This window comes from Myodes glareolus, chromosome 14 (genome assembly GCF_982192425.1).
Source record: "Myodes glareolus chromosome 14, mMyoGla1.1, whole genome shotgun sequence".
NCBI lineage: Eukaryota > Metazoa > Chordata > Mammalia > Rodentia > Cricetidae > Myodes > Myodes glareolus.
This window is the reverse complement of record NC_142039.1, coordinates 42013540-42041269: the sequence shown is the minus strand read 5'-3', so window position 1 is coordinate 42041269 and position 27730 is coordinate 42013540. Positions and strand designations below refer to the sequence as shown.

The following is a 27730-nucleotide window of genomic DNA, read 5'->3' as shown; positions in this document are numbered from 1 at the left end:
CAAACCTGCCCACCTGAGTTTGACTCCTGGGACTTCCATGGTAAACGAGAACTGAGGACTACAGGTTGTCCTCAGACCCTCCCCTCACCCCTACACTAAATAAGCCAGTGTAACTTTGCATTAAAAAAAAAAATTATGTCTTCCTGAAGGCAGAAGGACTGAATGGCTCGCAATCAGAGGGCAATGGCGGGTGAACGTGAGCCAAACCAACAATCTGCACGAATGAGCTGTCCAGAGGAAATCTACTGCTTCATGCACTAATTTAAAAATTACCAAGTTCACCCTTTGTTCTTTAACTTTTCAAATATACTTAGACTCAATTGCTTACATCTCTGTGGGATACGGTCCCAAGGGCTTTAGCCATGTGTAGGTTTGTGTGCGTCCCAGTCAGATATAAGCTCATCAGTCCCAAAATTTCCTTGCACTGCACTGTGCTTTCCTGACTCCCAACCCCTCAGCTCTGACAAAAACTGGTCTGTGCTTCATTCCCGTTGCTTTGGTTTTTTTCCCTCTAAATTGTCATATAAACTACATATAAACTATTTAAGGCTTGTATACTTTTGAAGCTGCCATCTGACTCTCCACTATGCCTTAGAGATTCATTTATGTCCTATGCAACAATAGTTCTCATTGTGGAAAAGATAGCGTTACTCATAAAGATATGCTTTCTGGAGGTTCAGTTATGACTGTGTGTCCTTTGGAGCACCTAAGCTGCACACTTAACTAACAGAGTCTTATAAAAGCGAGATTTAAACTTCTATAGCATTGCAGTTAGCATTTAAAATGATAAAACTCTATTAGGCATGGTGACAGATACCTGTGACTCCAGCACTCATGAAGCTGAGAGTAGAGGATCACAAACTTCAAATTATGGCTTCACAGTTTGTTTATCCTTTTTCACGGCATGTGGGTTGACTTGGTAATTATGAACAAGGCTATTATTTATATTTGCATATAGTTTTGTGTAAATTAAGGCTTGAATTTTAACAGAACAAATGCCCAGGAGAGGAAATGCTAGACCAGCTAGTAAGGTGAGCTTTAGAGCAGCCTCCAAACTTCCTCCAGGGTGGTTGAGCCATTTTACATCACTATCAGCCACATGGAAGGATGCTGCTCACCCTGAGGGCTATGCTGCTGTGCTTGATCCTTCCACTGCAGCTCCTGCAATTATCTATCTTATAATGGCTTATTTGCTGTCTAGATGGTGTCCTAGTACACCAAGGAAACAAATCGAAATTAAAAGAGGACTATGGAACCGAACAGAGAGTTTTCAGAAGAAATATGAATAGGTAAGAAATATTTCTAAAAATTCTTAGCCATCAGGGAAATGCAAATATTAAAGCTACTTTGAGATTTCATCTAATTCCAATCAGAATAGCTAAGAGTAAGATGATAGATGCTGGCAAACATGTGGGGAACACGGAACCCTCAACCACTGCTGGTGGGAGGGCAAACTGGTACAACCACTATGACAATCAATGTGGAGGTTCCTAAAAAAGCTAGAAATAGATCTACCACATGATCCAGCTACACTACGTTTTCATTATCCATTTGTCAGTGATGTCATGGGTTTCTAGGCTGTTCACATGCCCTAGCTATTATGCATAAAGAAACTGTGAAGATGGATGAGGATGGGTGTCCATAGTAGAAAATGGAGTCCTTTGGGAATGCACAGTGGAGAAAAGGAGCTGATATGGGATTCCGCTCTCTCTGTTGTAAATATGTTTTATTCCCATTAGTTAATAAAGTAGCCACTTTGTCCTATAGCAGGGCAGAATATAGCCAGACTGAAAGAGATATATAGAGAGAGTAGGTGAAGTCAGAGGGCTGCCAGGTAGCTGCCAAAGAAGAAGGATACTAGAAACTTACAGGAAAGCCACAGTCATACACAGATTAATAAAAATTGGATAATTTAAGATAAAGAGCTATCTAGAGACATGGTTGAGCTATTGGCCAAACAGTATTTCCTAGGTGATTATTTGGGTCTGGGTAGACAGGAAACTCTATGCCCCAATATGGGGCATAGATCCACATTAAGACCTAAAAACATAAATAAAAAAAAGCTTAAGAAAAAAAGAGGGCTTCTAGACCCACAAAAAATGGAGCCAAGCACAACTTCTTGGTAGTCACATTTATTTTTAGATAGGCTGTTTGCTGGCATCAAGCAGAGGCACAACTCCTTTAAGAGAAAGTTTTCTGACTCAGCATTAGCAACAAAAATTGTTCCTTTGAGAGACAGCTTCCTGGTTTATGCTGGTAGCACGAACAGCTCTGGCTCTTTTGAAAGGTTCTGTTATGGAGCACTTAAATGGGGTTTGTGAGCAGTATGGGGCAAATTGCTTTATGGGGACACAGACCCACTGTGTCCCTGGAGTTGGGGTGTTGAGCATGGCTCGTAGAGGTGATAAACATACCACCGCCATGTTAGACAGGGCAGAGCCAACAGGCAAAACTTCAGCATTAATCCTAGCTATCCCTGCTTAGCATTTCAAAAAAAAATTGCTCCTGGTCAGAAAAGGATTTTAGGATTCAGACATAAAAGACAGAAAAAGATTCAGACATAAAAGACTTCTAAATGAGACAGTGTTTAAAAATGTATATAGGCTTGGGAGAGAAAAAAGAGTATAGACAGTTATAAGAAGTAAATAGTTTTTAAAAAATAAAATAAAGTCTTTAAAGAGATAGTAAAAGTGATATTAAAAGTCATGTAAAGATGGAAAATGCACAGAGAGTCTGGATTATGTATATCAATGTGTTTTCTTTGAATTTTTTGACAGCAGAGAGACATTTGATTCTGGGGGCTGCTAAGCTAAACCAACATATATATTTTAAAGGTATTTTGACTTCAAATTTCAAGTCTAAGGATATATTACTTTGGAAAACAGTAATTTTATTTCCATAGAAGATGAGAACCTATGGGTGGGTTCCTTTCAGGCTAATGTGGTTTGATGTAACAAGACCCCCTGAAAGGTCTCCATTAACCCTAAAAATACTTTGCCCAGTGGACAGCAGAAAGCAGTTTGGAGAAAACTATGCCCAAATTCCCAAAATGATTGTTTATAAGTTTCTGTTTTCATTTAAAGGGCATTGATTATAAATGGTTAAATGGTCACAGTCAATCTCTTTCTAAATAAAAAGGAGGGGAGATAGGATATAAAGATGAATACTTTGCATTGGTATAGATCTTGGTCTATTTATACAAATTTAAGGACAATTTGTTACACTGTATATATGTATCTGCTCTTGTTTAAGGTATTGTGTTTGTGCAACCCATTTAAAAATGTAATGTATAATTAAGAAATACAGATTGATAGATAGCTATCTCTAATAGTCAAACTATAGTCATATTAGTTACATTTTCTAGATTACAGAAATATATTTCAGATGGATAGGTATTCTTCAAACCTTTTGAAGACTATAGAATTTGGCATTTAAAAGGTTTTAAGAACTTAACTTTCCTCAACAGTGAGACATGTCTGCTCCTGGCAGCACCAATTACTTCAGAGAGGTTGATGGGCATTGAATAAACTCATTATAGAATTTGCCTTTAATGTGACAAGGCTATCTATTTGAGCAAGAAACTGCTCTTGCCTGAACCACTTGATGATATACCGTATAAACTGGACATGCAAGAACCACAGAAAAATGACTACTGAACTTGCCTTAAAAAGGTGAGATAGTCCTTTAGGGTTCCTGCTTCATGAAAGAGTCTGCCATTCTGCAGGACACAGAAGAAAGTGACTGACAAACTGCCAATATAAGTGAAACAGTCTTTCAAATTTCCTGTTTCATGGAAAAATCTGCCAAATACTATGGGCCTATAGGCTGAAGATGGATGCCCCAATGTTACAGAAGAACTTTGGATGACTTTCCAGACAGTGAGATGTCTCTGTCAATTCTAGAGTTTTGGAAGTTGCTTACAATGTGCTTCCTGTTTACTTAGGTTACATTATATCCTTCTGGAGTCTTTGATGGAGTTTGATAGTTTTTCTAAGTTATGATAAAAGATAAATTAGATATGAAACTTTAGATTCATAAAGATAAAACAGATGATAGAATATTTTCTTTAATTTTTCCAGATAGGAATAGACTAAATATTGTAATTTTAATTCTTGCTTGATAACTGTTTTGTTATATGTAATTTTACTATGTTAAAGCTAAAACCTTCCTTTTTATTTAGACAGAAAAGGGGAGATGATGTGGGATTCCGCTCTGTATGCTATGAATATGTTTTATTTCCATTGGTTAATAAAGAAACTGCTTTAGCCTTTAGCAGGGCAGAGTATAGTCAGGCTAGAAGAGACATAGAGAGAGAGTAGGCGGAGTCAGAGAGATGCCATGTAGTTGCTTAAGGAGACGGATGCTAGAAACTTACCGGTAAGCCACAGCCTCATGGTGATACACAGATTAATAGAAATTGGTTAACTGAAGATAAAATTACTGGCTAGGACTATGCTTGGGCTATTGGCCAAACAGTATTGTAATTAATATAGTTTTGGTATGATTATTTGGGTCTGGGCTTTTGGGAAACGAACGAGCAGTCTCTGTTTACAAAGAGCACCAGGAAAGACGATGTTGGAGCCAAGTGCTAGGCTCAAGAGGAGAAAAAGTGTAAAGAAAAGCCCGATGTTAAATGGAATGAAGGGAGTGGTAGTCACAGAGCAAGATCCTCCCCAGCCAAGCTTCTAATCTGTGCAAAGGAATTAATTAAAGGAAAAGCTTAGGCAGTGAAGGAAGCTATCAAGACCAGAAAACCGATGCAAATGTAAGTGAAGGAGGGGGCCAAATTCCAATCAAGGCACAGAACTTGGCAGCTTCAGCTATACAGTTCTGGCTTTGGAGTCAAGGACACAAGAAAGGAGTTATGGAATCTCCCTTTGGGGCTAAGAAAAGCATCTGAAGCCACTAGAGTCCTTGCATCCCCAAAAGGTTCCAGAAAGGCCATGACATGAAGCTATAAAGATGAAGCCAGGATTGCCTTGGAGCCCCCAAGATGTTGGAGATGCCAGAGTTGTGGGGTACCTGCCAAGGAAAGTGGCACACCACTTGTGGAACCAACCCAAGAGAGAGATGTATGCTGCAATCAATAAAGCTGAAAAGAGTTGGAGATCTGGAAAGTGTTTTGACATCGGACGTGAGGATGCATAGACTGGAGTTTGTCCTGCTGGTTTTAGGTCTTACTTTGATCTGGCATTTTCTCACTTTGCTCCCTTCCTCCCTTTTTGAATGGTAATGTATATTCTGTGCCATTGTATGTTGGAAGTATGTGATTTGCTCTTTGATTTTCATTTTATAGTGGTTTATAGTTAAGCTATTGTCATGAGTCTCAGAAGAGACTTTGGACTTTTAAACAGTGTTGGGACTATGAAAGAGTATGAGAATTTTTGAATTTGAACTAAATAAATTTTTTATTATGATCTGGCTATACACATGGGAGCCAGGGAGTGGAATGTGGAGGTCTGAATAAAAATGATGCCATAAACTCATATTTTTGAATGTTTACTTACCAGGGAGTATCACTATTTGAGAACTGTACTCATGGCTTTGTTAGAGGAGGTGTGGCCTTGTTGAAGAAAGCATTTCACTGGGAAGTTTCAACCCAATCCATGTCTCTCTCTCTCTCTCTCTCTCTCTCTCTCTCTCTCTTTCTCTTTCTCTCTCTCTCATCTCTCTCTCTCTTCTGACTGGAATGTAGCTCTCAGATGCCTCTCTAGCATCATGAATGCCGCCGTGCTCCCCATCATGATGATAATGGACTAACTTCTGAAACTGTAAGCAAACCCCAATTACAAGCTTTCTTTTATAAGAGTTGTCTTGGTCATTGTGTCTTTTCTCAGCAATAGATCAGTGACTAAAGCAGGTACCATCATGGAAGAGGGACAGAAAGGTTGTAAGAACCAGAGGTTGGAGGGAACCAGAGCAAAAGGGTCTTTTGGAAAAGACAGGACCACTGCACACATAAACATAGCAGCTGTAGTTCCCTGCCTAAGCCAGCTGACATTTCAGCATGGAGTGGGAAGGGGCACACGAGGAGTGGAGAGTTATTAACAGTTGGTAGCTTTGAGGGGAGGAAAAATCAGTTTCTTTAAGGGTGTGTCCCTTGATAGATCTACCATGACCCGATGCATGGTCCCACACTCATGAATATGTGGACAGCACAGATCGATCTTAGTGAGCTATTAAACAAACAAAATATAAGAACTTGATTGGGAGTGAGAGCCGGTGGTTCTCAGAGAGTTGGTGGGAGAAACAGGAGTGAATATGATTAAAATACAATGTTGCACACACGACCTCCTCTATGAATACTATTTTTTAAATTAATCTTTTGCTCTGGCCAATGAGATGATTCAGTATTGGTATTTGCCATACAAACTTGATTACCTAATTTGATTCCTAAAGAATACTTTTTTTTTTTAAAGTCAGATGCAGTGATGCAGATTTGTGACCCTAGCACTCCTATAGCCAGATGGAAAGCAGAGACAAGAGAATCATCCAAATGTTGAAGGGTCAGGTAGCCTAGAATGCAGTATAGGAAAGAAGAAGGAAATGGAAGGAGAGAACAAAGTCCCCAAAATTTTTTTCGGACTTTTACTTCTAGGCCATGGTGTGTATGTGTGTGTATGTGCGCATGTGCATGCATGCATACACATACACACTAATAATAGTTTTTTTGCTAATTTGTGTTTTGTTACTTTTTGAAATTATTATCTCAAGCTGAGGATGACCTTATAAGTACCCTGGGTCTGCCTCTTCAGTGCTGGGATAACATACATGCACCTCCATGCTTGGCTAAGATGATTATTGAGAGGTTTTCCTGACTGCTGAGTTTCAAGAATTTATCACACACTGTGAACATTGATCGTTTCTCAAGTGTATTTTCAGTGTATGTCCCTAAACTGCATTCAATCTTTGCATTCTCTTACAACTTTCCTTGATAGAACAATTTTTTAAAAAAAACATTGGTAAAGTATAATTCATCAGTTAGTGACTCATGCAACTCAGGTTGGCTTTGAACTCATGACCATCTTCTCTGGGGCTGAGGTTTGAAATGGGAGCTGTCGCTCCTGGAGGATGCTGTCTTCTTCTGTTTTGCTGACACAGACTCTTTATCTCCATTCCTTCCTCCCCTTGTGAGCTTATTTCACCCTCCCTTTAGAACATTTTCAATTTTAGCCCTGGGGACGGAATACAGGCCTTAGGTGTGGTAAGTGTCCCACCACTGAGCTACAACTCCAGGCCCTGGAAGTTTCCTTTTACAGTAGTAGATTACTGAACCAAGACCCATATTCTTAGATTTTTCTTTTTTAAAAAGAAGTTTTGCATTGCTAGAGACTGAACCCAAGGCTTCGTCTATTCTATCTTCTTTCTTTTGTACTTTTCTCCCTCTTGAGACAACCTTACTATGTTGTCTGGGCTGGCCTTGGGTTCAAGTGCTTCTCCTGCCTCAGCTCCCCTGGTAGCTGAGGTGTGGGTACCTATCACTGTGCCCTGCTTTTTCCGCATACTGTGAAACTGCACTTGCCTTTGCTATTCATTCGAAATGCTTACTAAGTTCCCTGAGACCTTCTCCTTGGCCCACCGACCACCGAGAACCTGTTTAGTTTCCAGGCATTGGAGACAAACAGTGCAGTTCTTTTGACCTCCAGTGTAATTCCATTAAGATCACAGAACGTGCTGAACATGACTTGTTTTAACTCGGTTAAGGTTTGTTATGGGATCCAGGATGTGGTCTGCTTTGGTGGGTGCTTCATATGACTTTGAAAATCCTATGTTCAGCTACCCTGGCCTGAGTTCTTTATAGATGTCAATCAGATCCACAGGGTTTATGGTGGTGCATCTTTCTATGTCTTCCCTGACTCTCTGAATTCTTGTTCATCCAAAAACACTAGATAGAAAATGCTGAAACTTCCCATCGCAACTGTGTTTTTCAATTTCCCCCTTCGGTTCTATCAGCGTATTTGATGTCTGGTGCACACATCTCTGACTATTTTGTCTCCTGAGTGAGCCGGCCTCGGGGAGCTGACTACACTCATTGTGAGCCCTCACACACCCTGTTCTGAAGCCTACATTCATCGGGTCCAGCTTTCTTCTTCTGCACCAGCTTCTTGGAGCCCTTTTATCTCGTATTTGTGCTATTACATTTAAAACAGATGTTTGTTTTGTGGAGAAGCATAGTTTGATCTTTTTTCTTTTAGCCACTCTAATCTCTGTCATTAGTAGTTCAATTTTGTTATTTTTAAAAGAAACTGTGATTTTCTTCTATCTCCACTTTTGTGGGCTATGAAATCATGGCAGCTTGATAGGGGAGCTGACCAGGATTGTTCTGGGCAACTAAATCTGTGGCAAGGCTACTCCAGCAGATCCCAAGTGGTTTCGTTTACATATCAACATCATTCATATTTAATATAATTATCCATATTTCTTTATTCACATCTATCATTTTATTTGCATTCCTCTGTTCTCTCCCTTTTTGTTTTTTTGGGTTATTTGCATGTCTTTTGGTATTCTATTTAGTCTGCCTGTTGATTTGTTTTTAACCACATCCTTTAGAGACCTGCTCCTCATGGGGGTGATAATAATATTCTATACTAGCTTCTCAAATCTGCTTAGAGTGTATCATCTCTGTTGAGTCTCTTTGACAGAACTGCTGCCATGCAGTACCACACTAATGATTCTTAAAGAACAGAAGTTAAGCAGAAAACTTTTTCTTTTTCTTATCACTGGACATTCAAAAGTCACAGTGCAGCAGGCCGGGTTCCTTGTGTGGGCTGAGCACAGACTGTGTCCCATGGCCTCTCTGAGGTTAGCTTATGTTTGTCTCGCCATATTATCTTTCTTTTATGTGTCTCTATGTCCACACTTTGCCTTGTTATAAGGACACCCATCACTTGGATTAAGGTCTGACCTCATGAATTCATTTTAACTGAATTACCTTTGCACAGACCCTCTCTTCAAACAAATTCTATTTTGAGGTCTTCAGGGCTCAGTCCTTTAACATGGGGATTTTGAAGAGACACCATTTAACCTGTAACATCTCTATATACTGAAAATTACATCAGTGCTATATTTTGGCTTTCAAATTAAAGGACCTAATGAAAGAAAACAGTCCACTAAATATGTCAAGATATTCACATTTCCGTCCTCCCCTCAGAATTGCTCCTCTTTAACCTGAAGGAGCTCCCTTAGGCTTCTGTAAGGTAGACTCGCGGGCAGTGGCCCTCCATAGCTCTCTCATCCGAGCATGTCTCTTCTACTCGCTGCCCTGTGATCTCTTCCCTAGGTCTAGGTCCAGTCCTTCTATTTGTTTTATAAACACATTTTTAAAATTCACTGTCTTTCTGATTAGAAGTTCAACTGTTTGAATTGTTTTCTGTGATTTAAAAAAAAAACAAGGTAATTTAATATTGCTACATCTTTCTTTCTTGGTAGTTTGGTTCTGAAGTGTCCAGGGCTTCTTTCGATGCAAGTTCTTACTGGTTTGGGTACGTTACTGTGCTTCTGGCATCTAAGTTTGTGCCATTGATCATATTTGGCTCTAGCCACTCACTTTTCATCTTGTTTGTATGCCGTGGTCTTTATCTCCTCTCCGTGGATACCTGACATTTGTCATTGCCCCGTGGGTCTCCTGAGCTTTTCTTGTTTGTCTTCTTAGATTTGGTGACTTCTCTTGATCTATATTCAAGTTTGCTTCCACTTGCCTTTCTCAATCCCATCAGGCACCTGAAGGCCTCCCGTGTGTTTGCTGCTATGGACTGTAGAGTTTGCCTGTAAATTTCCCATTTGACTCCTCTCTCTCTCTCTCTCTCTCTCTCTCTCTCTCTCTGTGTGTGTGTGTGTGTGTGTGTGTGTGTGTGTGTGTCTGTGTGTGTCTTTCTTTCTGTCTTTACAGTCAAAAGTTTTGGCCATTACTTGTTGAAACGTGACTTTTATAGATGCTTGACATGTTTTTCTGATATTTCCAGCAACTGCGTCATTTGGGATTGGTTATCTACCGCCTTACTTCATGTCCTGATAAGGACATGTTTTCCTGTTTTTCCTGATATTAAGTCATTGTGGATCACATCCTGTTCCTTTGAAAACTATTCTTTGAACGTCTGGGTTTTTGTTAATATTTGTGGAGGTTTAGATTTTTGCTTAAACAAGTAATCAGTCTGGTCATGGTCACACTATAAGTTCCAAAGCACCATCTTCAGGCTGTGTTTCAATTTCAGTTCTTCTTTCAAAGCTTCTGTGGACCTTTCAGCTCTGTTCAACGTGTGCCCGCATGAGGCCACGTGTGTGCCACCAAGCCACCAGCGTGGAGCCTGAGCAGTGTTCCCTTCTGTACTTCAGTCCCAGGGGCTTGGTTTCCTGCTCAGGGTCACAAAGCACAGCCAGGGGCTGGGCTCCGGGGTTTGCTCAGTCTTCTGGCTCAGTTTCATGAGTGTTCTCCCCACAACGTCCCCAGTGCCTTCTGTCTCCCAAGTGTCCTGATCTTTGTCAATGTCAAATGATACTTGAGCAGAAGATAACCTTCTCCTGAAAAGCCAGGACTTTGGTTTCCTTGGCTGCACGAATACTTTCCGAGAATTGCATCTACTTTCTGGAGCCAAGAGTTAGCGAAAGAAAAACAACAGAGCAAAGTCCAGAGGCTTCTTTCCATAATCTGAGTCCCTGGGAAGCTAGGCAAGAGTTACTGTAAACTCCTGGGCCATCTGGGAGACAAGCATCAGACTGTCTCCCAAAGCAAACAGGGAAAAGAGGTGAAACCAGTAGAGGTGAGTGAAGAAGGGGCAACAGGCTTCTCTCTCTGCTCTTGAAATGGAAATCATTATGACCCTAAAGAAGGTTTTGTTCCCTGGGGTTTCAAGGCCAGCTCAATTTGCCTTTCTGAACAATGGACTTGTGTTTTCCTTTTGAGACTGAACAAGTGACCCTTGAGAATATGATTTAATGCCTTCCGTGTCTCCTTATCCCTATACAAAGTAGCAGCAGGTATGTTTGCAATCCTCTACTGAGCAGGGAAATGAAGGTATTTCCCTGATCGTAGGGTTAGCTTGTCCAGAAAAGTTGCTTTCAGTACTTTCCCTTAAACTACGGTAAAGAGTCAAGAGAGGAAAGGAAGAAAGAAAACAAACAAAAAAAAATTTCCTGGGTACTTTTCATATTCCTGATATTATGTGAGAATTTCATGCCTATTAATTACCTAGACTTCCAAAAATAACTTTCAAAGCTGGGTATGGTAGTACAGTTTTATAACCTCAGTACTAGAGAGTTTGAGGCAGGGGGATGGCAAGTTTAAAGCTAGCTTAAACTGCATAGGAAGTTCTTGTCTCAAGAAAATAACAAGAGCAGTAACACTTGTATATTCCTCAGATGGTGTCCTGTTTACAGACATTTGGGGTTCAGGTGATGTCAGCCATGGGTTCCCCTGTTAATCAACAGTAGAGCATATTTCCAAACTGTAAGCAGTCCAAACTGCCAGCTCTCCCTGCTACGCTACACTGCCTACCCCCACAGTGACACTCTTCCTCCAATAAGGTCACACCTACTCCAACAAAGTCACACCTCATACTATCGCCACTCCCTATGGGGGCCATTTTCTTTCCGACCACCACAAAGCCTAACTCTCTGAAACTGAAGGGTCAGTGAAATGCTTCTCTCTTTCACTCAGTCCTTTCTCTACCCTGAGATGCAGTGGAGAAAGAGCTTAGAGCCAGGCAAACATCAGCTTCTCCTCCCACAGGGTGGCTCTTGGTCTTCTGCCCTCTCCAGCAAATGTACAAAACCTTCCTCACTTTCTCACAGGGGAAATTGTTTTGAGTTAGTTAAAAGGCCTCACTTGATTTCCAGCCTGATGTTTAATAACTCTTGGCTGCCTCCTGCCTTCCAGAGAGATCTTTCCGGGTCTGTCTGCACTAACTCCGGTGGCTCTGACTCATCTTTTTATTTGGGAACTGCATAGAAAGTCGTGGACTATTGGGGTGGAGAAATGGGTGAGTAAAGCACTGGCCTTGCAAACGTGAGGAACCCAGAACTCATGAAAAAGTCAGACTCAGTGGCATGAACTTGATATCCCAGTGCTGGGGGGACGGAGACGTCACTGGCCAGCTAGCCTAGTCTTCTTTGAAGTTCCAGGCTAGTGAGAGGCCTTGTCTCAGAAAAAGATGGATGTCACAGAGGACCAAGGTTGTTCCCAGGTCTTAACCTCCTCACAGATACACACGCACTCCCACCCACAAACACTAACATACACACAGAGACACAGACACACACAGGGACACATACACAACACATGCACATGTACCCACACACCCACACACAGATGTTTTGAATTAGCACAATCATTTTTTCATTACACAGTGCACACATAACAAAATCATTCATCCTGACAGACACTAACTTAAGTGTATAATACTGAATGAAGCTCAGAATCCTACTTGTCAGATGGGTGAGATTCCACAAAATACCCAGCAAAGGGGCAGTAGATCCGAGGCTGCAGGTCCTTCACCAGCTGGGCTTTGTAATTCAGAAGCTTTCTTCTTTCCGCCTTAATGAACTGGGCTTTCCATTCCTCTGAAAGGACATGTTTGAGATTAGTGTTCTCTGCTCATCAGTCTTTGAAAGTTAATGCCCTAGTTCCCAGCTTCTTAAACTGGCTTGTAACCCAGCCATTTATAACATGTATAACTAAATGTGGCGGTCACAAGAAAATCAACATCCGTAAGGTTTCTGAGAATTCAACAAAACTTAATTTTAAAAAAACATGCACATAATGGTACTGCTCACATGTGTTGTGCCTTGTGACATCACTGTTCATCATGTAATGTCACTGAAGCCTTGGTTCTGAGCACACACCAGGTATGCTTTGCACTGGACATGTCGTCACACATCACAACACAATTGTGTGTGCCCTTGGTTCACATTCAAAACCACCGCATGCTATGAACTGTGTGTTTTTACTGCACACGCCACCTCTTATGCTCTCATAGAAACAGAATGGTTTAATTGTGGAAAACAAAGGCTTCATATTTTCTTAGCATCCTCCCAAAGAATGTATGAAATTAGTGTATCTCTGGATTCTATCGTGCTAGGGTGTTTGACATTTAAAATTGCTGTTTGAGTTGTTAACTTGAGCTTCACAGAATTTAATAGTTCAAAGAATTTTGACTTGAGATCAGGATAGAATTTCCAAAAACTTATGAAATGGACCTATTCATAATTCTGCTGTACGATAATACACATTTATGTGAATGGATTTCTCAGAATTGATCATAAAATCAAAATATCGATCAACTTTGAAAACTGCTGGAGACACCCCACATCTACTCTATCAAATATTCAGCCAAGATTAAATTCTTTATGTAAATAAGTAAGTGTATCCATTCTGAAGCATAAACATTTACTTCATCTTTAATAAATACTAAATTATATGTGTAGCAAAGAATCGTTTTAAAATAAATTTGTTTATAATTTATATCAGCAAATACTTGACTTGCACCCTGATTTTAGATACTTATATGCTCAAGGCTGCATAAAGATTTCTCTGGTGCCAAGGGCTCACAAAGGGAAGCATTTATTAAATCTTGCTCTACTGGACAGGGGCTTACTGTGAAAAAATGGGGGGACAACTAAGACAGGAGGAAAATTATCCCTGTGATAATGGAGATGTGTCCTCAGTTTGATTTAGCAAATTTTGATTTTTTACCAGGAGACCAACCACGGGTCCCAAGTTTGCTTCTTATTTGTTATATTTTTGGAGGAGACTTTAGTTTAATACAGGGAAGCCTATTCTATGTACACTGTAACTCCTATAGTTTATTTTAATATAGGCAAGCCCATTCTATATACACTGTAACTTCTATAGTTGTTAACACCTTAATAGTGTGTACGTGACTGGTCCATTATAAAACTGAACTCTATTCTTGTAACCTGACAACTCACAGTGACTAAAATCACCAGTTTGGTTGTTACTCATACTTAGGATCAAAGCCCAGCCCACTACTTACAGAATTGAGTAAGTGAGCTACCTTCCATCTCCTCCTCTGTCAACAGACTCATGGTAGACACCTCACAGTTTCCCACTCTCTCTTTCTCTCCCTCCCTCCCAGAGTTTATTACACACCGTCTACACTCCAGAGGAGCTCTGGGGGTACTAAGCGTGCAGTACTGAATAAGATGCTAAATCTTATGAGCAAGAAATGGAACGTGATCCCAAGGAATCTCTTTCCTAGTGAAAGAGACCAGTTTTCAAAGGGGAATAAAACAATTATATGAAGTGATGTGAATAGTATAGCAGGGCTGTACGGTGGGGCGTCTGCGCTGAGCTGGGATGGTATGGCCACCTTAGACAAGGCAGGCAGGGAGTGTCTGTGTTGAGGTGGGGTGGGGTGGGGGCCCCCAGATGGGAGTCCTCTTCCACCTTGACCGAAGGTCAGAGAGGTTGAGCTTATTTTTGCTCTTTCAAAGTTGTTGACAACAGGTGCAGCCATGACCTAGGGTGTGGTTACTTGGTGTTTCGGACTTTAAGATGGCCCATAGAGGTGGATCCACTCCACCTTGACCAAAGGTAGGAGAATTCAAGCGTATTCCTGCTCCCTCGTTTAAAAACAGGTTTGACACAGGGAGTGGCTGCCTACAGGACACTTGGTCTAGGGTATAGTCACTGTGTATCCTGTCCAAATATCAGAATGCTAAATTCAGGAAATAGTGACTTGATGTCTCAAGTATTGAAGCAAGCGACTGTTCTGGTTGTCCTTTGTGTCATGTTAAAGCAGTCTTTGCCTTCTTCCTGCCCCCCCCCCCCCGCCCTTTTGTACTGGGATATAAAAGCATATGGAAAATAAACGTGGGCAGACTCAGTATTCAGTATTCACTGAGTTGCTTTCCTGGTACTCTCCTATACCTCTATACCTCTGTGTTTCTTTCATATCTCTGTCTATTCCGCCTAACATTTTGAATCCATACACCCCTAGCCTGGAACATACGAACCTGTCTAGGCTGGGTCCTGATAGGGTGGCATGGCCACCTTTAGACAGGGCAGTCAGGGAACAGACAGTAGGTGAATTGACACACATGGAAAATGGCTGATCATGTGGAGTTTAACGACAGGAAGGCCCCAAGGAATGAAAATAGTCAACATGACAAGCTGGGCCAGGGGTAGACCAGGAGTGTCAGCCTGAGGACACTAGCAGGTGGCAAAGGGGTCAACTGAGCACACTGGGAGGCAATTGGTCAGGGAAGTCTAGGATTAAACAGGATCTAGAGTTGCAGCACACAGGGTGTGGTTCTATAACTCTTGAAATTGAAGTCTGGTAGATAAGATAAGGACACAGAAAAAATAAAAATTATACTCAACTTGACATAATCACTATAAACATCTTTATATTACCAGACCTTTGTACACATGCATTTGTATTACACACACACACACACACACACACACACACACACACACTGAATTATGCCAGTCAACTTTCCATAACTATATTTTTTACCTCTCCTGTGTTTGCCTTTAACTATATTTTAACTCTCTTGGGCAAAATATTCCCTCTTTGACTCCACACACCTTGGGAGGCAGCGGATACAAATGCATAGGAGGAGACAGTAAACTAGCCGAGGAGCCAGCTTCATTTGGGTCACATTGCACCACAAGGCTCACTTACCCAACATTGTAAGCTAGTAGTACTTTTGGAGTTTGTATCAAGGATCAAAACTAAGCTATCTCACACGTATACTTCCCTCATACAAATCCCAACACTACCCTTGGGAGTAGAAAGCTCCAGGGTGGGAATCCACGCTGCAGAATTTCCTCCTCTGGCTGTGCCACCCTTGACCACTCCACAGAACCATTGGGAACTATCCACACTGAATCCCACTCACTACATTCTTGACCTCATCCAGAGTTAACCATGCCATCCTTTCCTGGTCCCTCCCTGTGATACTTGGTGACTGTCTTTCTTAGCTACTCGTAGATTCCCCCTCCCCTAAGCGCTCGTTCGGCTCCTACACACCAGCGTCCCCTGCACACTCAACCATTGCGTTCTAAGCTGGAAACCTCAGTGTCTAGTGTCTGTGGTTCATAAGTCTGGCTTTGTAACAGAGTGTGTGCCCCTTTGAGCAGGAACCATATACCAGTTATCTCTGTACTTTTTTTTCATGGCATCCGTTCAAGCACCAAGCCCGATAATCAGTATCACTAAGGATATAAAATATTACCAGTAAATTTTCCACCACTGAAGGTCATTGGAAAGCCTGATGCTCCTCCAGCAAAATCACTCATCATTAGAGCAACTTTTTCAGGCAGCCTTCCCCCATTGGGTCTGGTGCAGTCCACGGTGTTGAGTATCTTATGACCTGTGCGGAAACAACATAAAATCTGAAACAGTCCAATTTGGATGGCCAAGCCAACATGGCTGTCCAGTGCAGTCTATGTAATCTGATTCAGTTGATTATAGAAGAATTGTTATGTCCCCCCAAAACCCAAACAAATTAAACAGACATAAAGCTCAGAACACAAAGAGGAAGCTGTCAGAGTCTAAAGTTTTACAATGTTCTGATAGCCAAATGAAGCAGTTTATACCTCGGGTTGGATGGGCTCTGGATGCCTTATGGATCATCAGCCTAACTCCACGGTAGACCACACAATACTCCCCTGTCTCCAGATGCTGAAGCTCCAGATCCCAGTCAATGCAGATGCCCCTATTTCTGGCAAATTCTATGTACGATTATGTTCCAAATGATGACGGCATAACTAAGGCCAGGCCTCGCTCGTGATGAAGTCTTCTAGTGACAGGATTTTGAATCCTGTTGTTTTGTTTTTGCTCTTTGAGACAGGGTCTTACGGAGGCCAGGCTGGCCTGGACTGTTTATCATAGGATGACTCTAAATTCCTGTCCTTCCTGCTTCTAACTGCTGGGATCACGGGTGTGTACCACCACACCCGGCAATATGATAAAAGGGACTCATAACATTTATTCAACAACAAATTAATGATAGCGTTGAAGCAATGTACATATTCATTCCCTTGTGCTAAAAGCTATGTATTTGTCACGACAGACTCCTAAATACTGACAAGTTTTCATTTGGGGGGAAAAAAGATCTAACGGGTTCATTTTCCTAAGACAAGAGCACAGGATGTTGTGTTCTCTTAGATGGCAAGGGCTGAAGACGAGAACAGATTTCAGACAGCAGTCATCCTACCCACGGCATGCCTCATTTTCCATTGCTTGCAAGAATGGGAAGGCACCTTTGTACTCCACGATAATGCACGTGTCCATCTCGGGATGAACGCCGTCCATCAAGATCATGAACCGGAGATTGCTGTCTACCTGCAATCCGACAAAAAACAAAACAAAACAAAACAATTCTGTCAGGCAGTTCCACCTTGATTTAATATTGAGAAGGCTGACATTTTGAGAAAGACTGGCAAATCAGATCAAAATTGAAAGGAAGAAAAAACATACTTTATCCAGAACTGGATTTATTAACCTGTTTTATAAGGTCATACATTTGCTAAATAGGAAGAAAATCTTTTAGCAAACGCAGTTATGTACAAAATTGAAGCTTGAATACAGGTTTTATTTGCCATGCTTCATGTACAGACAATATGGGCCACTATCTATACACTTAAACATCACCCCAGAAAGCATAATAAAATAGATCTCTAACCTGTTGCCATAGTCCGAACGGTACCACGTTGATGTTAGTTAACCGGACACCACTCTGGTCCAGATTCCAAAACACAGGCCTTTCTGTGTCACCAACATAAATGGGAATGTCTGGTCGTCTCTGGGCAAGCAGCTTCAGAGTGGGGTAACTAGGTCAGAGGGGTTGAAACAGCAAAATGTTAAAAAATAAATAAATAAAAATGGGATTCACCAGGAAGAAAACAACGTGATGACTGAAAAGGAAGCAGCTGTAAATTAGCCTTTCATGAGAGCTCAGAGACGGGTTCCTTCTCACAGTCACGGCACCATCTCAGGAGACACCACTTCCCGGCTAGCACATACATCGTGGAATGGACACCAGCCAAGTGTGTGAGTCCAGCATTCCACAGCAGCATTGCTCTGAATGGTGAGGCCGGATGGGGTGAGGAGTGGCGGGAGTCAGAGAGAGAGTCCTGCAGACATTGCTGCAAGGTGAACATCTTCATAATTTTCCTAAGTAGCAGCTCTCAGTAAAACGGAGGACACAGCACAGGACAGGAGGAGCCTGCAGGTCACCGCCATGTTCTCCAAAGGCAGAAAGCTACGCTGACTTTGTTCTTCCTTTACAGGACCCAGAGAGGCCGTACAGTAAACTGTAATGGAGGCGGCAAACGTTCGGCGTTCCACTAGTCTCAACTCTGTAACTAGTCATCTGGGTCTTTTGAACTGCTTACACACATGAAGGTAATTTGCATTTCTCTTGAGCATTCATGACATAGAAGATTTTTATGTTGCACTGCCAGGTATGGTAGAAGGATGAACAAATGGCCAGGTACCCATTCTATCACGGGTGTTTCCACATATTTGAATTCTTTTTCTGTCGTAGATTTTGTTGCTGCTGTTTGTTTTGGGGGGCATTTTATTTGCTTTGGTTGAGATAGGATTTCACTGTGTAGCCCATGCTGACCCGGAGTTCCTAAAAATCCTCCTGACTCAGCCTCTTGAGTCTTAGGATTTGAGGCATGAGTTACCATGCACAGTGGTCATTTGATTCTTACTGTATTCTCTCAGGATTTTGTTTTTTATAGATGAAAAAAACATAGTCACAAATGTACAAGTAATGCAAACAATAAACTGGTGTTGAAACTTATTTTTCTGGCCAAACCTAACACTGCTCCCATTAGAAGATAGTTTCTATTTTAGTCTCAGACTAGCATCTGGGCATGGTACCACATGCCTACAATCAACAGACAAATACATAAAAGAATCAAACTATCATATAAAATGAAATATAATGCCGTAAGCACAAACAAAATATGTATGCCAGTATGCATTCCCTGTACTAAGATAATATTCCTATGAGTTGGGGAGGAGAAATGGGGAGAAAGCAGGTTTTCTTCTCTCAGCAAAAGATTTTAAAAATTCCAGGATTCTTTTGACTTGCCTTTAATCTCTGAGTCCAGAAAACAGATTTTGCATCATAAAGATGAGGAAAAAATGACCTCAGGAGGCTTGTATATTCTCTCTAGCTGTGGTGGCATAAAGGAACATGTCCCCAGAGTCTTGGCCATTTGAATTCTTAGTCCTTAGTAGGCAGCAGTTGGGGTATGCTTAGGAGGTGTGGCCTCAGAGAAAGTATGTCACCAGGGCATTCTCTCTGCTTCCTGCTCCCGGTTTAATATGTTGCTGCTCTAACCATGGCAACAGTCAACTCCTCATGCCACCCAGGGTGAACTCTAATGCTCTGGGACTATAAGCTCAAATAAATGGTTTCTTCCATAAGCTGCCTTGGTCCCAATGCTTTATTGAAAACAGCAGGAAAGTAACCAACAGCGCGGTGGTTTCCTAACTGATGATAATCCTCACTGTTATGAAATCACCTTCCTTTGAGCGCTATTTGCCACACCACACTCCTTTCTCCTTACTTTTATGTTCCAGGGAAGTCTCATTCAAAAAGTAAAGGTCAGACAGTAGGATTGGGGGAAATGACCTCGGTGGTTATTAGCTGACCAGGAAGGATTCCAGATGAAAAGAGTTTGGCCATGGAGACGGAGCAAAAGGGGAAAAGTCACCCGTGTCGGCAGTTTTCCAGGGGCAAGCACCCAGCTAATCGGTACACAGTGGGTACTTGGGACCCTGTCCTCAGTGTTTAGCAGCTTTGTCCCAGGAGGCCCTGACACTGGCCCTCGACTGGCTCTTCAGGCCCATGGCTGACCAAATGACATTTAAAGTTCTTATTCCTACCCTACCCCAAATTCTGGGTTGTCCAACAGGAGGCGTCTCTCTAAGACCTGGGCAACTAACTGTAAATGAAGTGTAATGCAATCACATATCTCCATATCACCGCCAGTCTCGTTTGATATACAAGCTATATAAAATCATCAGCTCACATGGTGGTTATGACAAAATGAACACCCAGGGCTGCCGCAAGCTTCGGGTGAGACAACTGCTGTCCCACCAACTGGTTCAGGGTAAAAGTATTGCAACAAACGAGCAAAGCTTGGTTTGTTGTACTGCCGTCACTCAGGGGGCTAGATAGTTAAAGAAGTGAGTTTTAAGCAATTTATTACTGTTTCAGTTCATTCAAAATTTAAACCATTTCCCTTTAAGCCATCTATGTGAGGATAGACATTTCTTCCCTTAAGCCATCTATGTGAGGATAGTCATTTCTTCCAGTTCCACATTATTTAGAGGTCAGTCAACCAACAACCAACATTTTATCTGTTGCAGGGACTTTCTAGCAAAGTGCAGCCGGCAAACGCTTTATCATAGAGGGTCCCAGAAGAAGAAACAGTGTAAGTTCTTGAGAACATTGTGGGCATTGCTACGTTCAACATTAGTGACAGAGAAAAAGGATGGTGGTTCTAGCACATGGGGGGCTAAGACACAAAGATCCAGACAGTCTGGGTACACAGCAAGGCTGTCTCTACAAACAACAGACCAGGACTTGGCAAAGCAGTGCATGAGCCAGGCGTCTTCCTGCTTCTGTACACAGCCTTACAAGATAATGTAAGATAAAAGCAATGATATTTTATGACACGTGGAGACTGTATCTGCCACTAAAGTTTTATTGGGACTTGGTTCTTACGCTCATTTGTGACTCTCCGTGGCTCTCCTGTTTCAATAGCAATGCTAAGTGACATTCAGTATATGTTGTATGGCTTACAAAACTGAAAATATTCAGTTGGCCCTTTATTTTAAAAAAAGTACCTGTTTGTCATGTTTGATACAATGTTGCTATGTAGGCCACACTGGCATTGAGTTCCTGATCCTCCTGACTCAGCTTTTCAAATGCTAAGAACACTGGTCCTTTACTAAAAGAAAATTATATATGTATATATATATGTATATATAATGTATATATATGCATATATACATATGCATGCTATAAATTTTGAACTAAAAAGTCGCTTTGATGGGCTTTATGCCTGTTCATCTTCCAACTAGGACAAAATGGAAGTCTGTAAGGGATTATCAATCACCCTGCTTTCCATAATACCCCTACCTCATTCCTGTCGGTATAAACTGTGGAGCGCTTTTAAAATTAGAATTGTGGTACATGTACAAAAATGTACTTTTATTTCTCCATAGTCCTAATGGGGCAAGTCAGAGTGGGTAGGCAGTGATTGCAGAAGAATCTAAAAACCTTTTATAAGCAGGGCACAGTGGAACATGTCTATAATCCCAGCATTTGGAAGGAGAAATATAAGGATCAGAAGTTCAAGGGCATCCTCAGCTACATAGTGAGTTCAAGGCCAGTCTGAACTTCGTAAAGAACCTGTCTAAGAAACAAAGCCACAACCCTAAAGAGCCCCCTGATGCCTGTAGTTCAGCCATTGTGGTATCTTTTGTTTGGTTGGCTGTTTTTTTTGCTTTTTGTTTGTTTGTTTTGTTGTTGTTGTTTTTGAGACAGGGTTTCTTTGTGTAGCTTTGGAGCCTGTCCTGGAACTAGCTCTTATAGACCAGGCTGGCCTCGAACTCACAAAGATCTGCCTGCCTCTGCCTCCTGAGTGCTGGGATTAAAGACATGCATGTGCCACCACCGCCCAGCTTAGCCATTGTGGTATTTTAGGAGTTGGGTGCTTGGCTTCATTACCTCAGGTGGTCTGAGTGCATGTGACTGATGTAAATGAGGTCTGCTTTGCACAGCCTCTCCAGCCAGTCAGATGGAGGCTCGTGTAGCAGCCACCATCCTCGAGCAAAAGCAGGGCCAGTTAACCAAGGGTCAAACACCATCCGCTTGTCTCCCAACTTGAGGTCCATGCAGGCATGAGTGAGATAAGTTACCTGTTGGAAGAGAGTGACATTCCTGCTATGATCCGGTTACTGGTTAGCCGCAGTGGAGTGCAAGGCTCAGGAGGCTTCTTTGACAAGGTCGTGCCAACTCCGGCTCAGTTATAGCCACAGGCACACCCTGACAGACCACCACTCCTTCCACAGCCTGTCAGAATGGAGCCTCTAGTACCTGGTGTCAAATCAATGGATGCACCCAATTTTTCTCTCTTTAAACCAGATCCTACATGTTTAGCTATTGTCTGACCACTCCAAACACTGTTTCCAGGGTAAGCAGTTACAGATTTTAGAGCAAGCATTGAGGGATTTACCATGAAGGCAGTTAGAGGCGTTAGGACAAGCATCGGGGAACTTAACATGCCAGTGTGGCTTCAAGGGGTGTTGGTTGGTTCCTGATTGGTTTTCTGGGTTAGCACAGCTGGACAGACTGGACTGGCATCTGACTTACTGGGCTGTATGGTTTTCTGCTCTACATTGCCCTCCTACCACCCCTGCAGGCACCAAGGTCCTCGGAGAATGGGGAAATTGTTTGTCTTCCCCAAACTTCTGAAGTATTTCCTTTAGAGGAACATGATCTGAAGATAGAAAATGCACAAAAGACTTGCAGAAGATCTCAGGTCGAGGTGCAAAAATAAACAGCTTGCTATCTGTCGCAGGGGAAGGCAGTTTATTCCCCAAAGGTTCATTGCTTGAAACTTGGTACCCAGGGTGGGGATGTTGAGAATGCATGGGATTTTTAAAAGGCGGAGCCTGGTGTAAGGTAATTAATTAATTAGGGGCAGAGATTTTAGAAAAGATCAATGCAATTCTTTCAGGATCACAGGATCTCAGGATTGGCCAATTCCCTCAAGAACTGGTTTTCATGAGGGACTGGCACCTCCCTCCAGTCATTGTTCTTCATGTATGACATGCCACTCCTGCATTATTGTGAGTCCATCCACCATGAAGCACTTGTCAGAGTTGGGTACATAAGAACACCATGCTTTTGAAGCTCTCAAACTATGGTTTAGAATATTTCCTTCATAAAGTTCTTAGCTTCAAGTATTTCATCATCAAAGCATTGACTAATTACCATCTTATTCAAAAAATATTCAGACACTAAGGGTAGCTCCCGAACTTCTTCCAGCAGTTTTACATGGCTCTTCCTTTGAAACATCATTTTTGTTCCCTATCTATCTATCTATCTATCTATCTATCTATCTATCTATCTATGAATATAGTTGTGAAGATATTCAAATGTATATATTAATGAGATCTTAGTCTTATTTTGTTCTTAGGAATATTATAATTTTAATATTTCCTTACCTGTACTTCCCCAAAAGCCAACTCTTCAGGAGACCTGGGATCAGATTCCCAAGGATTAGGAGGATTCAGTTCTATAAGGAAAAGTCCATTGTTTTCATCCATTTCGACAACTAGAACCAAAGAGAAATAAATCTGAGCAAGTGATAAAATGACATTTTTGAAAGTATCGCTGAAATAGAAACATACAGTTCAAGTGTAGAGGACCAAAATCACACTCACGACAGAAGAGAATACTAACTGCTCACTCAGCACCTACCAAGACGATAGCTACTGATGATGCCCACTTCCTTATTCATGCGGCACTTCAGCAGCTCAAGAGATCTCAGGCATGCTTGACATATCCACACAACTGCAGTGTCATGAAACCAGGGAAAGGGAGAAGGTCAAGGCGCTGATAGAGTGTACAGGAAGGAATTTCTAACCTGGTGACATAAGCCAAAAGAAGTGTAACTAGGAAGTAGTTTCAAGTCACTCAAGTTCAACTTGAGAGATGAGATGACTGACAGGCACAAGAAGTACACCATAGACAGGCAGCAAGATGAGGGACATCATGCAAAAGGATGCCACAAACATGATGAGTGACGTCATGTAGAGGGATGCCACAGACAGGAAGCGTGATGAATGACGTCATGTAGAGGGATGCTACTGGCAGGCAACATGATGAATGACATCATGCAGAAGGATTCTAGCATTGGAAAGCTTAGAATTCACAAAGATCTGTCACATGCCTATTCCAACCATGAGCCAAAAGAAACCTTTTCTCTTGAGTCTGTAGTTGTCAGATGCAGAGGAAGCAAGATGAGAATGCTCACTGATAAAAGGTACCAAGTCATGTGGCTAACACAGACAAGAATTAAGGGGTAATTTAAGATATGAGTTAGTTAATAAGAAGCCTGAGCTAATAGGCCAACCAGTGTATAGTTAATGTAGGCCTTTGTGTGTTTCTTTGGGACTGAATGGCTGCAGGACTAGGCTGGACAAAAGCCTCTATCTACAAATGGTACCCAACATGGGGCTATTACATCCACATAAAACCTGAGAGATACAAAAGAACAGAGTTAAGCATGGCTTCTTAGTAGTAACATTTTCTCGGGTGGGCTCTGTTTGCTAGAGGCAAGCATGTCTCATGTAAGTGAGGCTTCCTGACTCAGCTTTAGTTGCAAAAACTTTGCAGCTCTTTTTAGCATCTCTGTCATCAAATATTTAAATGGTGTTTACAAATAGCTGATAGCATGCTTCTTGGTGGTGGCAGGGACCTTGAAACTCTACAGAGTTGTGGCAATAAACATGGCTCCCGCTAGTACCTCTGCCATGAAGCCAACTCTCAGAAAGCTAAGGGATAGAGTGGATCCAGCCATTAAAGTCACAGCTTTAATCCTAGCCATATTGCTTAGCAAATTACAGACTCATGTGGTCAGAAAAAAAGAGATATGCACTAAAGATAGATTCAGATGGAAAAAAAAAACACCCTCTAAATGGTTTACAGTGTGTTTAAGAAACCTCTCTTCTCTTGAATTGGTCCTTGCCAGGAATTTGGTCACAACAATAAAAAAAACAATTAAATAATTCCCAATGACAGCTTTAGTTTTCTTTTCTTGTACTGTGTTTGTCTGGTTTTGGTATCAAGGTATTACTACTGATCTAGTTGGTCTGAAACAGAATCACACATGACCAAGTGAGCTCTGTGCCAGACTGATTCAATATTTGAAAAATGCAATGATGATGGTAGAAGGAAGAGGAGAAATATATGAGCATCTCAGTGAATACAGAAATGATATTTGACAAAAAAACAACACCCTTTTATGAGTTAGACGATACTGTTAGGAGACCTGGAAAAGGACCGCTGAGAAACACACAGCTGCTTTTACTGCAGGAGCAGAAACAGAACCAGGAGTTTTTCTCTTACCACTTTTGCCTAGAGGTTTTAGATAAAGCAATTACACAAGAAAATGAAAGAAAAGGCATACAAATTAGAAAGAAGTTAAGCTATCTACACCCCAGAGGACATGATCTTAGATATAAAACCTTTAATATACCTAACAAGGAACTATAGGAAGAATAAGTGAGTTCAGGAAGGCTGTAGATACATGATCAATATCAAAGTCAATATTTCTATATGTAGCAATAAACAATCTTAAGATTATGTTAATAGAATGATCAAAAAGAATAAAAGGCTTACAAATGAATTGAATAAAAGTAGTACCAATTTTCCTCAGAGTCATGATAAGAAAAATACAGGATGATACAAACACACAGCTCTATAGATCAGAGTAAAGAACTCAGATAAACCCACCTGGCTAGAGGCATTTTATTTTTTGACAAAGATGCCAAAAAAAAAAAATTCCGCAAATGGCGCTGGTAAAACTGGATACCCACATGTACAAGAATAAAAACAGACCACTCTCTCTTATCCTAATGAAAATTCAACCAAAAGGATCAAACACCTTAACAGGGGATCTGAAACAGTGACTCTGTCAGAGGAAAGAGTAGGGGAAACAGTCCAAAACATAGACGGGCAATGGGTAACTTTCTGAACAGGACTCTAGTCTGTCAGGAAATAGCACCAATTGACAAATGGGACTTCTAGCAAACTCTGTCCAGCAACTAGAGCAATTTGGTGAAGAAATCCCACAGACTAGGAGCATGCATTTTTTCACTATGTATCTGGCAGAGGAGTCGTACCTAGAATATACAAAGAACCAAAAAAAAAAAAAAAGCTCAATAATGAGAAATCAAGTACCTAATCAATAAATGAGATAGTGAAACAAAAATCCCAGTCAAGCCAAATCACAACAAGCCAAGTTAAAGAATATCCAGGTTTAATGGGATTCCTGAGCTCTCGGGTAGCCCCGAGGAGAACTTGGAAGCTGAGGGGGAGGGACACAGGGAGGGGAACAGGATGGGACGGGACACACCACACCACACACACACACACACACACACACACACACACACACACACACACACACACACGACCGGACACGGTCACTCAGGGACTTTCCGGGGAGCTGTTTAAATAGACTGTGGGAGTGGTCAAGGTTTTGGTGGGCTGCCTTGCCCCTCCTCGGGGGAAGGGTCAAGGTTTGGTGTGCACAGGGACAGGGCCTCCAAAGATGGAGGCTAGAGACCGGGATTTACAGAAAGGAGCTGGAAATTCTCCAAAGATGAAACGCAAAGGATCAATAAATGAGAAAGCAAGGCCTTGTCTCAAACAAGCTATCAATCAATCATATAGGTCTAACAATTTAAAATTAGACCAGATGCAAAACTTGAAGATTGGAAGCTATCACTCACGACAAAGCTGCCAAAGGCTCCCCTCCCCCACCCGCCCTGGCAGGAAGTATGGGTGAGTGTTTACCCAGCTCGTCCTGACAGAAGCTCCCTGGAGGGTTGGTGTACTTCATGGTGCTCACATCTAACTTCCAGTTGTGCTTTGTGCATTTAACGGTCCTGGAGGGTGGGGGAGATGATAGTCAACCATAGGACACAGTGGGAGGAGAGTCAGTGCTGATGAAGCGGGAAAGCAACTCATGACAGGGAAGTCAAAGCAATTGATGGAATGCAAAACACATGAAAGAAAATCTATAAACGATAATACTGCGGGAGTCAAGGAAATGCTGGCTAAACATCAAGCAACATTCTTAAATGCAAAGATGACGTCTAGTTCACACAGTGATGTGCGTTAGAGACAACAGAATGGTCTTCAGGGTAAGTGACCTCCTCCTGGCCAGGGTGCAGAGGGACAGCCTGGAGTGATGGTCATCATACATAGGCTCTAGGGAAAGAAGGGAAGGCTGGGCAGTGGTGAAGCAATGGCTGTGCCCAGATAAGCAAGGTGATGATAGGAGCTCAAGTTCCTGCAGACAGCCCTTGGCCACAAACTGTCAAGAGTCCATTCTCATAACAGTGAAGTGAGGTTCAGAGAGAACATGGTCTTACATATGTTTGACTTATCTATCAGCAACCCTTCACCTTCAGTGTCCAACTAGCTTAAAATCTCCAAAAGATTTCCCTAGAATTTAAGGTTTGAGAGTGTGATTACTAGATCAGATACAATATACTCAGATAAATGAGTTTCAGACAAAGTGTGATGTGAAATTCTCCTCTGTATGCTGTGAATATGTTTTATTGCCATTGGTTAATAAAGAAGCTGCTTTGGGCCTATGGCAGGGCAGAATATAGCCAAGTGGGAAATCTGAACAGAAATATATAAAGAGAGTAGGCAGAGTCAAAGAGATGCCATGTAGTTGTCAAAGGAGACAGACACTCCAGAACCTTACTAGCAAACCATGAGCCTCGTGGTAATATGCAAAATAATAGGAATGGGTTAATTTAAGATGTAAGAGTTAGTTAATAAGAAGCCTGAGCTAATAGGCTGAAAAGTCTTGTAATTAATGTAGTTTCTGTGTGATTATTTGGGTCTGACCAGTCGGGAAATGAACAAGCAGTCTCTGCCTACAAAAGTGAGTATATTTTCTTTTCTTTTTTCCTTTCTTTGATTTTTT

The 27730-nt window shown here is 41.7% G+C and overlaps 1 protein-coding gene and 1 long non-coding RNA gene across 6 annotated transcripts in view; one reads left to right on the top strand and one right to left on the bottom strand.

Annotated features, from left to right (window-relative positions):
- Positions 1–27730, bottom strand: part of LOC125396178 (cytidine monophosphate-N-acetylneuraminic acid hydroxylase) — a 57622-nt gene that overhangs the window by 24902 nt on the left and 4990 nt on the right. The window contains exons 3-9 of the mRNA XM_087896482.1: positions 26584–26675; positions 23226–23335; positions 21724–21914; positions 17650–17797; positions 17228–17309; positions 16198–16335; positions 12420–12555 (exon numbers count right to left, since the gene is read on the bottom strand). Of these exons, the coding sequence (XP_087752608.1) occupies positions 12420–12555; positions 16198–16335; positions 17228–17309; positions 17650–17797; positions 21724–21914; positions 23226–23335; positions 26584–26675 (897 nt within the window). The remainder of the gene's footprint in view (positions 1–12419; positions 12556–16197; positions 16336–17227; positions 17310–17649; positions 17798–21723; positions 21915–23225; positions 23336–26583; positions 26676–27730) is intronic.
- LOC148119851 (uncharacterized) overlaps positions 5566–27730 on the top strand; it is a 54205-nt gene continuing 32040 nt past the window's right edge. For 2 of the 5 annotated variants that reach the window (XR_015734864.1, XR_015734861.1), the window contains exons 1-2: positions 5592–5771; positions 18257–18371. This is a non-coding gene — a long non-coding RNA (uncharacterized LOC148119851). Of the gene's footprint in view, positions 5772–18256; positions 18372–27730 lie in introns of all 5 variants that reach the window. The other 3 variants (XR_015734863.1, XR_015734860.1, XR_015734862.1) reach the window with 3 other exon arrangements.